The following is a 13226-nucleotide window of genomic DNA, read 5'->3' as shown; positions in this document are numbered from 1 at the left end:
ACGCCACATTGCAGACAAAAAGCACTCCTATCCATCACTGACTCTGTATACGTTGCAATGGATATGAATAAAATATTTAATGCCTCGGTGCTGTTAGAAATCCAGAAGAAGTGCTGCTTCGCTGGTCCTCAATTTGAGGTTATTGACATGAGTAGTTTGCCTTTAAAGTGTAAGCTCTAAAAGGGGCTATACAGACCCTGCTCACTCAAATGGAAGCTTTTCAGAAAGGTGGGCACTTGAGCCTCATGCTGCTGCTACTATAGAAACACGTCACATCGTAAGGCCTGTTGCCATGATACAGTAACAATAACCTTACCGTTATATTTTATGAAGGCACTGAGAGTGGCTCCACTATGCTGGTTACATGTTATAATGAAGGGATTTAGTACCTTTGAGATAGGAAAAGTAACTTTACCACCCTCTTACAGAAGAGATGTAATTTTCTGGAAAGCTACAGGTGAGGCTATTCACTAATGGGAATCATTTTTAACTTCTAAATCTGTAATTTAAGCCTTAAGCCTACAGTGCATAGCTTTGCTTTTAGCAGTTGGACGTTTATGTGGATGTAGCTCTAAATCTTATACATTAGCTAGTTAAATACAGCCAACTTTAAAAAAAAAGCAATCAAGCAAAACAGCCCGCCTTAAGGAGAGTGGAACAGGCCTATTCTGGTGCAAACCCACCCCTCCTGAGCTCTATTCAAATTTTATATTTGTGCAAAACTGAACAAAACAGTGGATATTGGTGTGTATGTGCCTGCCTAGCTGGCTGAGAGCTAACAATTACAGTTGTTCTGTTTAAAGTTTAAACACCTGGTGCTCAAAGCTGTTCACCCAATCCAGCAGGAGGCTGAGTGCTAGACAAAGATGAAGGGTCAGCTACAGTTCTCTGTGCTGAGTGTACAAAATTTGCCAAAACAGATGCAGTTGTTTCACTGGCTTGCTAGCTATGCCTACTCCCCAGCCCTCAAATTGAAACCAGTGTTTTAAACTAAAATTCCCCACCCAAAACCACGTTCACTAATTTAGGGCACACTTTCAAGCAATGCAAACACTAAAAATGAAAAAAGAATGAAAGTGATTCTGCTAGGCCCCAAACTCCCTTTGCTGTATTCAGAGGGAATCAAGTTACAGCCTTATCTCTGACTTTTTCCAAATTAAATAGCACTAACAAGACATAACACACCTACCACTGGCTGCACTATTGAAGCAATGAAATATGAAGGAGAGCTGCTCATGGTGGAATCACCTTAATTCTTTTCCTTTAGTTTTTGCATTAACTGAGAAGTTGTGTGTTTTGTAGAGGATATTAATATATGATTAATATTTACTAAACTTTACCTGAGCTAGTGTGGGGAAGAAAACCTTCATTTCTAGAGAGAGGACAGCAGGCTTTTCTTGTCACTGTATGTTCCTCTTCCCCAGGCCCATGCACAAACATAAGCAGTCATATTTACCATTTCATTAGTGCAATTAGGAACAAAGGAATTACTAGACATGGGATTTATCTAGTCCGCTATCCTGTTGCCAGCAGCAGCTGCTTCCAACTGCTTTACAGAAAGGTTCAAGAAAACCTGCTGTAGGCAGTTACGGGATAATCTACCCCCAGGGAAGTTTCCTCCTAATTCCCCATCGTACACACGCTCCTCCATCTCCACTCCAAATACACCTCTATCTCGTTATAGCGCTGTCCTTGGGAGCCAAAATGTCTTACCGCGTTATAGGTGAAACCGCGTTATATTGAACTTGCTTTGATCCGCCGGAGTGCGCAGCCCCGCCCCCCCGGAGCACTGCTTTACCGCGTTATATCCGAATTCGTGTTATATCGGGTCACGTTATATCAAGGTAGCGGTGTAGTTAGAATTTGTCTGAAACACAAGGGTGTAATTTTTTAAAACACTACTATAGCTCTGGCGAGTCTTGTTATCCACCAGTATTTAATCCTTTTTTGAATCCTGCTGTTAGCCTCAATGGTATATTGTAGCAATGGATTCCATGGGCTAATTGTGTGAAAAGTATTTCCTCCTTTATATCAGTTTTGAATTAATCATTTATCAATTTCATTGAATAGCCCCTTGTTCTTGTATCGAGACAGGATAAGTACAGACACCTAATCTCTCTTCTCTAGACCATTCACTGGTTTGCATACTTCTGTCCCCTTCCCTAATGCAAACAATCCCACTTCTTCCAAATCTCTTCTTACAAGTTTAGACATAGGATACTAGCTCAGAAGTATGCCCTTCAGATTAGCAGGCACTCAAGTATCTATTGTATGCTTAGGGAAATTCCTGAGGTTTTTTTTAAGTGTACAGTTTAATTGATTCACAATTCTTCCACCACCACAAACTTACACAACTCAAAGTTTCTTTATTTATTCTTTGAAGACACTATGGATTCACAGTTCTTTTCCTCCTACTCCTTTTCCTGCCAATAGAATGCACTAGCTGTGGAGTGAAGTTACAGAAGTTCATACATAAAAGAGATGCAGTTAGGAATGTCCTGCTCCTCTGATTCTAATAATCCCACTCCCACCCCAGGGATGGCAGGCTGTCAAATAACTAAAAGGGCCAGTGTTCTAGCACTTGTCTCTGCAAGTTGCAGTGTCTAATCCACGACCAACACTGGAGCCGAATAATTCCTACTGTGAAAAGATTTCAGAAGCCAAATGCTTCTTAGGAAATGTACCACTCAAGAGAGTAAATATGTCTTCACAAGAAATCTGGAGATTGTCCACAGATTTTGCACTGTGAGTGACAGTCTGAATGCACCTTATCAGCAACGTTGAAGTCGCCACGATGGTCTAGTTTCGTCCTTCCAGTATCTGATTGATTACTCTCATTTCCTCATGGGTCATGGAGTTCAAGTTAAATCCTTTCAGCTCAGGTTTACCTGAGGAAGAACAGGCAGGAAATAAAGATATTGTTAAAAAGCATGCTCACTGGCGCCTGGTGAAAGAGTTCTCTAAACAACTGCCAGTACAAGTAGTCTGGAGAAGACACTGCTGTATCTGGCTGCAGATTTGTTCCCACAGTCATCACTGACTGAACTACCAGCCACTGGAAACAACTAACAACACGTTAGTGGTGCACAGTGGGGTCTGCAACAGAACAGTCCCAGGCACATGCCCACAAAACTGGGCAAATATGGGGCTTTTACTGTAAAGAGAATGGAGGGGAGTTATTCTCCGAATATAGTTCATGTATTTTTGGACCTCTTCCCTCCACCCCTCACCTGATTTGTGCTCCCAATCAAATGTTTCCTGACCCTTTTCAAATACCTTGAGCTTCAAAGAGACGGTTGACCTTCACTCTCAGCTCTTTCCGAAGTTGGTTTATTTCCTCGTCCAAGTGCTCCTGATCTGAGAAGATAGTGATCAGATGGTGATAATGAAGCATCCTGGAGTACAGCGAGTTAAGGCAACATCAACTCTGAGTGAAGGGGAACTCTTCCTGCTGCCTATTCCTTGGATTCTCACTCTCACTGAACTTGCTGCATTTGTTTTGTCATATAGAAAAAAGTAGGTATACAGTTCTCTTTCTACAGAATATGCTCCTGCCAGACATTCCCTTCCAGCTCAGTATAATGAATGGTGAGAGGAACAAGGTTCTGGAGCCCAAACAAGCTCATTTGTAACTGCATTACAACCTGTCAGAAAAGATAGGCCATGCCAATACTGGGAGCCAAACCAGAGGTTTCTTAAAAGTAACCATAAGCTGTTTGGGTGGGACTGTACAGTAACTAATGATCAGGGCCTCTGGGCACAACCACAATACAAACAGTTAATACTTCTAAACCCACCCACTTTCATAGATTTTAAGGACAGAAGGGCCCATTATGCTTTTCCAGGCTGACCTCCTGCATACTAGACTCCTGGGGGGACTCTGCACCAAAAAATTCAAATGCAATATAATCACACCAGTTTCAATTGTTTTGGTAATTTATTCAAACTACAATACAGAAAAAAGTCACAATAACTATTCAGCATTTCCTAAACACATGAAAATTAAGTTACAAACACTTGGTAACCAATACCCTGCATTCCAGTAATAAGCCTGGATTTTCATTTAAATTACATTACAGAACAGCAAACAGGGGGAAAAAAAAAGTAGAATGTCATTTTAAATTGCTCAGACTTTCACACATGAAAGTCATACAGTTTTGCTAAATCATTGTCCTGGACCTGGCTGGGTACTTTGGGAAGTGCTTGGATCTGATTGTCCTGACATTTTATTGACTGCTTGGTAAATGTTTTATTTGCCCTCAAAGTCTTTTTTTCTTTAATAGGTAAGTAAAATAAATCCTGAGCTGTAAGCTAACCCCATTGTGCCACTTTGGCACAGGACAAAAAGTGAGAAAGCACATAGATCTTCCTAGCTGAGGATTCCCTTACTGCCATTTATAAGAAGACTCCTTTACATCACTCTGGCAATGTAGGGGCCTTAAAACTTTCACAGATTGTAATGCTCCGGGGGAATTGACGGAGAATGGGAACAGTTAACTAACAATAAGAACAATAGGCATGCTGCTACATTTCTGCCTTAGAGAATGAGATAAATTAACCATCAACAGCAACTTTAACAACTTTACTACACAGTCAGGGGGCTACATTTGTGCCTCAGAGAACAAGATCAATTAACTCAGGCAGGCTGCTTCATTTGTGCCTCTAGCCTGCCTCCTGCAGAATAAAAAAGCCTGACCCTTACACACCAGGGAGCTGCAGTCACGAGAGAGGGACAGAGTCTCTCTCTCTCTCTCTCTCTCTCTCTCCCCGCACGCAGGTACGCCCAGCCCCCGACGGTGATTACGCAGGCACGCCCGCCCAAATCTCTGAGGCTGCTCCAGACACGCTGGAACAGATGTACTGCCTGGGCTGCCGGGGAAGAGGCACGTGTCCCCTGGCAGATTTTTTTTGCGTTTTTCTGCGGGGGGACAGAAAAATGCAGGCCATATGAATTCTGCGCCCCTGCATGGGTGCAGAATCCCCCCAGGAGTACAGGCCAGAACATTTCACCCAGTTGTATTGAGTCCAGTTTTAAAATGTGCCATCTTTCAATTTCATTGAATGCCCCTTTGTTCCTCGTATTATAGAGGCAAGTTGAATACAAGTTCCCAATCTACCTTTCTCGCCCTTCCTTTCCTCTCTACCAAGGTGGGGAATAAACTCGTCTTCCTTTCATAGCAGAGATTTTCTGGTCACTCATCTCGGAAGCCCCTCTAATTCTGCTGCATTCCCTTTGCTATGGGGTGGCCCATACCGCATACAGTATCAAAGGGAAGGTGCCCCATTGATTTGTAGAATGGTATTCAGAGATTTTCCATATTATTCTCCAGCCCATTCCTTATGCATCCTAACACTGTTTGCCTTCCTCACAGTTGCTGCACAGGACTTGTAGAACAAAAGCCAGTGATGGCCAGGTTTTCTTCCTGAGCGGTGACAGTTAATTACATCCCAGTGAAATGTATGAGGGGTTCAAATGATTCCCTCTAATGTGTATTTATCACTGAATTCCATCTGCCATTTTGCTGCCCATTTGCCTAGCTTGGCTGGGTCCCTCTGAAGTTCCTCATCAGCACTACTCCCTCACTGCTTTGACCTAATTTGTTCCTGTACAATTTATACCCACCTCTTAAAATATTAATTTAGCTTTTTGCATTTAATCTCCTAATTCCTTAGTAAAGAGTGTAAAGGTTGCACTGTTAAACCCTCAGCACAACATGGACAGAGGCCACCTCACTTCACAGCCAAGTTAAGCGCCTCTTCCTCTGAACTGCACTCAAGGAAAGTTGTGCAGCACTTTGGAAAGTACATGCAGGGTACATGGCTCACAAAGCAGGTTGACATGAGGTAAAGCACTGAACTGGGTGTCTGGAAACTTCAGTTCTACTCCTTGCTCTGCCACTGACAAGCTACTTCCCTTCTCACTGCCTCAGCTTCCCAATCTGTAAAACACAGGTACTGGTACTTAACCTTCTCTCTAAAGCACTCTGAGGCCTAGGGATGAGACGTGCTATCTAGGAGCTAAGCTTCTAGGCAGTGGTGAGAATAAAAGCTCTGTATGTAAAAGCTCTAAGTCAGTAAAGACAGACTGGCTTAGCAACCAAATTAGCACAAGTACCATACTTCTGACACAAGACACCTGTATGTGTGCAAAAAAACTTGTTCGATACTGGCTGACGCTTGAGAGTTTACAAGCAGGTTTTAGAAATCTGGCATCTGGCTTACCTTTCTGAATCATTTCCTTAGTCTTTGATTTTGGAAGCTGAATAAACATGTTTCCAAAGCAAACCATTGCTTTATCTGAAAACAGAAAGACAGCCTGTTTAGATATTTTCATAATGAAACATGCTCCTCTGCATCCTGCTGGGTACAAAATAAATGCAAAATCTACCCAGCAGGCTAGCTTTTGTAGACCCCTCTGTGCGCCACAACAGTCTGCAGAATCGTTTAAGTGTGTGTCTAAGAGCAATTAAGCAAGATTCAGTCTCATGGAACCTGTGCAAGAGTGAGTCCTAGTCACCACAAACATTCTACCCGTTCAGTCCAGAGTAGAAAGATACACATTTGGTTTCCAAAAATCCTTCCTTTGCTTCAACACTCTGAAACAATACAATATTTACTACAGAGATCAGGTAAAGATAGCCATTTTAACATGCAGTTCTACTCTGAGAAGTGACTAAAGATGGCATCGTTCCATGTTTATTGTCTGTAACTTCCTAATCCAATCTGCTCAGTTTATAAATTATAAATTTTCTTCTAACTACCAGCTCTTTAAAACTAAATTGGGATGTTTGTGTCAAAGCTGGGTTCTTTCACCATTCCAGTAAAGATTCTGCCATCAGGTCTTAGTTAATAATTCTGTTGCTGAAGTGCAGAGCAGAACAGTTTCCAGCTCATGTTCTCTTAGCTGTGTTAGCCCACAGTGATACCAAGAGTAAATATTTATGTTAGTCCACAAAGTAGGCAAATGTGACTGAGTACCCAGTAGGTGCAGATCAGCTGAGAAACAAAGGTACAATTTTGCACATTTACTTTTCATAGTACAAAGTAGCTTTAATTTTCTACTAGGTCAAGCACTGTAATTGACCTTTCACCAAATCTACCTCCACTCTGAGGCACAAACTTGCACAATTACATCCGCAGCTGCAACTGTGTGTTTAATCTGCATGTGCCGTTTTGGAAATGTGGCCCTCCATCACTTTGCAGGCAGGGTGTGTCGATTAGAAAGATAATACAGCAACTTTGTGTCAGGCGTGTCAGAGAGCTGAAAGTTTCACAGATGTGAATAGCAGCGATAACACTGGATCCCTCACCAGAAGGGTCCGGGTCCTTCTGCAAAGCCCTGAGAGCTTCTCGGTTCTGATTCCGCTTTAGATCCAGGTCCACAATCTGGAAAAGAAACACAAACATTCAGATTTCTCTGGCCTAAGATGAAATCATAACTGTTATGAGCTGGGTGAAGCCTTATTTTGGGTTGAGTTAAAATCCCACTGAGAGCCATAGGTCTGGACTCACCCTGCAATTAACATAACCGCAAGTGTAAGTCCCTGCCTAGGACAAAGGGTGTGAGTCCACTGGGACTTTTTGGTTGAGCATTGTTTTGGGGAGGAGTGTGGTATGAGCAGGTTAGGCAAACACCGGTCAGGGATGGTCACTCTAGATCAAGGGTCAGCAACCTTTCAGAAGTGCTGTGCCCAGTCTTCATCTATTCACTCTAATTTAAGGTTTCGGGGTCCAGTAATACATGTTAACGTTTTTAGAAGGTCTCTTTCTCTAAGTCTATAATCTATAACTAAACTATTGTTGTCTGTAAAGTAAAGAAGGTTTTTAAAATGTTTAAGACGCTTCATTTAAAATTACATTAAAATGCAGAGCCCCCCGGACCGGTGGCCAGGCCCCGGGCAATGTGAGTGCCACTGAAAATCAGCTCGCATGCCGCCTTCGGCACCCGTGCCATAGGTTGCCTACCCCTGGGCTAGATAACACTCAGTCCTGCCGTGAGTGCAGGGGCCGGACGAGAGGACAGTCCTAGGATTCCATGAGGGAACACAGGGAAACGGGGACCAGCCCAGGGCAGAGAAGGGGCAGGAACAGGCCAGGAAGCCAAGCCGCGGCCGGGGCGCACAGCAGAGCCCTGGGAGAGCCGGAGAGCGAGCGAGCTTTGGGGGCTGCAGGCCAGGAAGCTGCGGCTCGGTTCCTCCTGCGCTGCGGGGCGCAGGGCTTCCTACCGGCCTTGCAAATAACCCCCCGACCCCATCCATTCTCCCTGCAGCCGGGGCATCCTGGGGCCCCGACACGGGCCAGCTCAGCTCCGAACGGGGCAGCCCCCCAGCCGGGTCCGGGACTCCGCCGGGAAGGGGCCGCCCGCGGTACCTGCCGCCGCCCCGCCAGCACCTCCTCCGCCAGCTCCTCCACCTCGGCCAGGTAGCGCAGCACGAAGGCGGGCTCCCGCGCCATGGCGCCCGGCCTGTCCGCCCGCAAACCCGCCCGGCCGGGAACCGCGGCCCGCCGCCGCGCAGGCGCTCGGGGGCCGGGGCCTCGGCTGGGCCCGCCCGCTCCTGCGGCGCCAGGGCCCCATTGGGCCCCCAGCCGGAGCCCGGCGCCCCTTCGGCCGAGCCCCCCGCCGCGCTGAGCGGGCGGGACTGCCGGGCCCTTCCCCTAGTGCTCCCCGGGGCTCCGCTGCCGGCCGCTCCCCCCCGGGGCACCCCCACTCTGCGGGGCTCTGTGGCCCAGGGCTCCCCTCCCGCTGGGGTCCCTTGTGGACGGTGCCCCTGTGCTCTGTCCGAGGAGGTGTCATTGCCCGTCACTGGCGCCGACCCCTCATCCCAAAGCATATGGCCAGGCTCACCCCGCTGCAATGCATCTGCCTCTGGGGTGGGAGGGAGCAATTGTTTAAGGGCAGGCAGTGGCGCTGCATAACAGCTTAGGGCAGGAACTGGCAACGAATTCTGCCCCACGTTGGAACTTCCAGGGGGCTAGAATACAGTTACCCACATTATTATTGACCCTGGGCATTGGGGTTAACGACACAAAACTTAAAAGTGCCATGGAATTGCTAATGACCACCAAGTCAGCTTTGGTTACTGATTTCCTGCTCCCTAAGTCCCACTCTGAGACCACAGTGGTGCACCTGGTTAAAACAGATCCCATAGGTCTGTAGATGATTGATACTCCTAGATGCTATGCAGTTGCATAATCCTTCCTTCTAATTCTGAATACGGCAGTATTCAGATAACTTCAGCTTTCAGCTGAGATATGTGAACGGACTTCTTTACATTTTGTCCTTGTTTCAAGAACTGAATGTTTCTCTATGGAGAATGGAGACGCGCTGAACGGAATGGAGACATTCTGAGTACATTTGTAGGGGGCATTGGTGCATGTGTCTGTGAGAGAGAGAAGAAAAAAAATCTTAGGTCAAGATGAAGTCGTGTTTATATGGCAAAAATCACTTGAAATTAAACAAATATGTTTTAGAGAATTTCCAGCCAAAAAGAGGATGGCTTAGGTAAATAGCCTCTGAGTTTGAAATAATTGTGAGAAAGGGCAACGGTATTGTTTGCAGTATAAGAGAAAAAAATGATGTCAAATACTTGGTGAGGCGTAGGGACTTGGCAGCATCCACCTCCATGCCTCTGCTCGGTCATTGCCTGGACACCCCTTTGTTGCCAAAATATTCTATAAGGGGCTTCTTCGCTGCAGAAATGACAGCTGAATATTTAGCAACTCAGGACAGGGAGTGGTTTTTGTGGAAGTGAGTCAGCACCACTCTTGATGAAGCAGCAACTCTGCTGCGTGAAAGATTAATTCCATGAATGTAATTAAACAGGGGCACTCAATTCATGAGAAGCATCTGTTTAATGCACAAAAGCAATAAAAGTGAGGGATCAGGGCTTCTCCAAGACTGGTCCCTGCCAAGTCACTAAGCAGTTGTCATTAAGGTATTGAAGGCTCTTCTTGGCGTTAAGAACCACTTCAGCTGCTGCTGAAGTCCTGGGAATAATGCAGCTTCATGTAACTTCGGAGTCCAGTTCTGGATTGCGTAAGTGAAAAGATTTTGCCAACGAAATATGTAAGGAAACCTCACAGAATTTGGATGTAAACTACTATTAATGATTGATTTGCATTAAAGGTTTTTCTTTTTGCTGTGCTTGGAAATCGCTTACAGTATTAAGATCCACTCTTGTAGTGACAAGTGTCTGCAAGGGTGGGAAATATGTCTGGGTGGGAGGGCGGGAAATGTGTCTGCAAGCTGTGTGGAAACTTTTTAAAGACACTATAAGAGAGGCTCAACTTAAATGTGTACCCCAAATTAAAAAACATAGTAAGAGAACCAAAAACAAGCCACCATGGCTAAACAACAAAGTAAAAGCAGCAGTGAGAGGCAAAAAGGCATCCTTTAAAAAGTGGAAGTTAACTCCTAGTGAGGAAAATAGAAAGGAGCATAAACTCTCGCAAATGAAGTGTAAAAATACAATTAGGAAGTCCAAAAAAGAATTTGAGGAACAGTTAGCCAAAAACTCAAAAAGTAATAGCAATTTTTTTTAAGTACATCAGAAGCAGGAAGCCTGCTAAACAACCAGTGGGGCTACTGGACGATCGAAGTGCTAAAGGAGCACTCAAGGACGATAAGGCCATTGCGAAGAAACTAAATGAATTCTTTGCATTGGTCTTCACGGCTGAGGATTTGAGGGAGATTCCCAAACCTGAGCCATTCATTTTAGGTGACAGATCTGAGGAACTATCCCAGATTGAGGTATGGTTAGAGGAGGTTTTGGAACAAATTGATAAATTAAATAGCAATAAGTCACTAGGACCAGATGGTATTCACCCAAGAGTTCTGAAGGAACTCAAATGTGAAATTGCAGAACTACTAACTGTAGTCTATAACCTATCATTTAAATCAGCTTCTGTACCAAATAACTGGAGGATAGCTAATGTGACACAAATTTTGAAAAAGGGCCCCAGAGGTGTTCCCAGCAATTACAGGCTGGTAAGCCTGACTCCAGTACCTTCAGGCAAACTGGTTGAAACTATAAAAAAGAACGATATTGTCAGACATATAGATGAACCTAATTTGTTGAGGAAGAGTCAACATGGTTTTAGTAAAGGGAAATCATGCCTCACCAATCTAGTAGAATTCTTTGAGGGGATCAACAAGCATGTGGACCAAGGGGTTCCAATGGATATAGTGTACTTAGATTTTCAGAAAGCCTTTGACAAGGTCCCTCACCAAAGGTTCTTATGCAAAGTAAGCTGTCATGGGATAAGAGGGAAGGTCCTCTCATGGATTGGTAACTGGTTAAAAGATAGGAAACAAAGGGTAGGTATAAATGGTCAGTTTTCAGAATGGAAAGAGGTAAATAGTGGTGTCCCCCAGGGGTCTGTTCTGGACCAATCCTATTCAACATATTCGTAAATGATCTGGAAAAAGGGATAAACAGTGAGGGGGCAAAATTTGCAGATGATACAAAATTGCTCAAGATAGTTAAGACCCAGGCAGACTGCGAAGAGCTACAAAAGGATCTCTCAAAACTGGGTGACTGAGCAACAAAATGGCAGATGAAATTTAATATTGATAAATGCAAAGTAATGCACATTGGAAAACATAATTTCAACTATACATATAAAATGATGGGGTCTAAATTATCTGTTACCACTCAAGAAAGAGATCTTGGAGTCATTGTGGGTAGTTCTCTGAAAACATCCACTCAATGTGCAGCGGCAGTCAAAAAAACTAACAGAATGCTGGGAATAATTAAGAAAGGGATAGATAATAGGACAGAAAATATCATGTTGCCTCTATATAAATCCATGGTACATCCACATCTTGAATACTGTGTGCGGATGTGGTCACCCCATCTCAAAAAAGATATATTGGAATTGGAAAAGGTTTAGAAAAGGGCAACAAAAATGATTAGGGGTATGGAATGGCTTCCATATGAGGAGAGATGAAGAAGACCGGGACTTTTCAGCTTGGAAAAGAGACGGCTAAGGGGAGATATGATTGAAGTCTATAAAATCATGACTGGTGTGGAGAAAGTAAATAAGCAACGTTTACTACTTCTCATAACACAAGAACTAGAGGTCACCAAATGAAATTAATAGGCAGCAGGTTTAAAACAAAGAAAAGAAAGTATTTCTTCACACAATGCACAGTCAACCTGTGGAACTATTTGCCAGAGGATGTTGTGAAGGCCAAGACCATAACTGGGTTCAAAAAAGAACTAGATAAGTTCATGGAGGATAGGTCCATCAATGGCTATTAGCCAGGCTGGGCAGGGATGGTGTCCATAACCTCTGTTTGCCTGAAGCTGAGAATGGGCAACAGGGGATGGATCACTTGATGGTTACCTGTTCCGTTCATTCCCTCTGGCGCACCTGGCACTGGCCACTGTCGGAAGACAGGATACTGGGCTAGATGGACCTTTGGTCTGACCCAGTATGGCCGTTCTTATGTTCTTATGAAATAAACTGTGGTGAAAGGGCACAAAGCAGACAAACAGTGGTACCCCTGTGTCCACAAGCCCTCTAGAATTAGTAGGGTAATTAAAGGGGATGAAGCAGTTGGAGAGAAGGTAAATGAATTCCTTGCAGCAGCCTTCCTAAAGCAGATGATGAGGAAATTCGTATCTCAAGGGCATTCTTTACAGGAAATCATAGTATGGCATGAACAGAGCAAGAAGTCTCTGAGGAAGAGATTATGGAACAGCTCAAGTAACTTGAGTGCAGGGAGTCCCTAGAACCAGATGGCATTCACACAAGAGTTCTTAAGGAACTAAAACGTGAGGCTGCCCTAAGGATCTGTGACCGATCCCTAACCATGCTACTGAACCTGAGGAATGGAAATTCACCACTGTGATTATCTTCTTCCAAAGAGGAGCCAGGGTGACAATGAGAATCACAGGTTAACAAGCCTCATGTCAGCGCTGGGAAAACTGAGTGTAATTTCCAAATAATGCACCATGTAGAAAAATGTAAAATGAATACAGTCAAACCAGCACAGGTGCTGCAAGGGTAAATATTGCTGCTCTGACCTGCTAGAAATCTTTGGCAGAACTATTAAAATAATGGAGGAAGGGGGAATCGGGCAGATATAGTTTACTTGGATTTTCCAAAGCATTTGCCAAGGTCTTTCCAAGATGCTGTTAAAGAAAATAAATAGCCATGGAGTAAAGGGGCAAATCCTGTAGGGATTTTAAAAGTAGCTAAGTGATAGGAAATAGTGTCAT

At 44.3% G+C, this 13226-nt stretch overlaps 1 protein-coding gene across 2 annotated transcripts; it reads right to left on the bottom strand.

Annotated features, from left to right (window-relative positions):
• Nucleotides 1–2342: 2342 nt before the first annotated feature.
• Nucleotides 2343–8476, bottom strand: PDRG1 (p53 and DNA damage regulated 1). 2 transcript variants are annotated; one of them, XM_065414692.1, is made up of 5 exons: nt 8371–8476; nt 7311–7386; nt 6223–6297; nt 3277–3357; nt 2343–2888 (listed from the first exon to the last, which is right to left on the bottom strand). In XM_065414692.1, the coding sequence occupies exons 1-5, from the start codon at nt 8452–8454 to the stop codon at nt 2800–2802; spliced, it is 405 nt and encodes a 134-aa protein (XP_065270764.1). In that variant the 5' UTR covers nt 8455–8476; the 3' UTR covers nt 2343–2799. The 2 variants fall into 2 exon arrangements, with proteins under 2 accessions (XP_065270764.1, XP_065270765.1); XM_065414693.1 differs by having other exon boundaries at nt 8392–8476.
• Between the last annotated feature and the right edge of the window lie 4750 nt (nt 8477–13226).

The sequence above is a fragment of the Emys orbicularis genome, chromosome 12 (genome assembly GCF_028017835.1).
Source record: "Emys orbicularis isolate rEmyOrb1 chromosome 12, rEmyOrb1.hap1, whole genome shotgun sequence".
Classification (NCBI taxonomy): domain Eukaryota; kingdom Metazoa; phylum Chordata; order Testudines; family Emydidae; genus Emys; species Emys orbicularis.
Note: the sequence above shows the minus strand (reverse complement) of the source record. Positions and strands in the feature narration are given on the sequence as shown.

Bases quoted from the DNA above. Each gene is read 5' to 3' on its own strand.
- PDRG1 (XM_065414692.1), bottom strand. From the start codon at position 8,454: ATGGCGCGGGAGCCCGCCTTCGTGCTGCGCTACCTGGCCGAGGTGGAG. The intron at 7,387-8,370 runs GTACCGCGGGCG...TTTCTTTTCCAG, and splicing joins TGCTGGCGGGGCGGCGGCAG to ATTGTGGACCTGGATCTAAA. The intron at 3,358-6,222 runs GTAAGCCAGATG...CTATCTTCTCAG, and splicing joins TAAGGAAATGATTCAGAAAG to ATCAGGAGCACTTGGACGAG.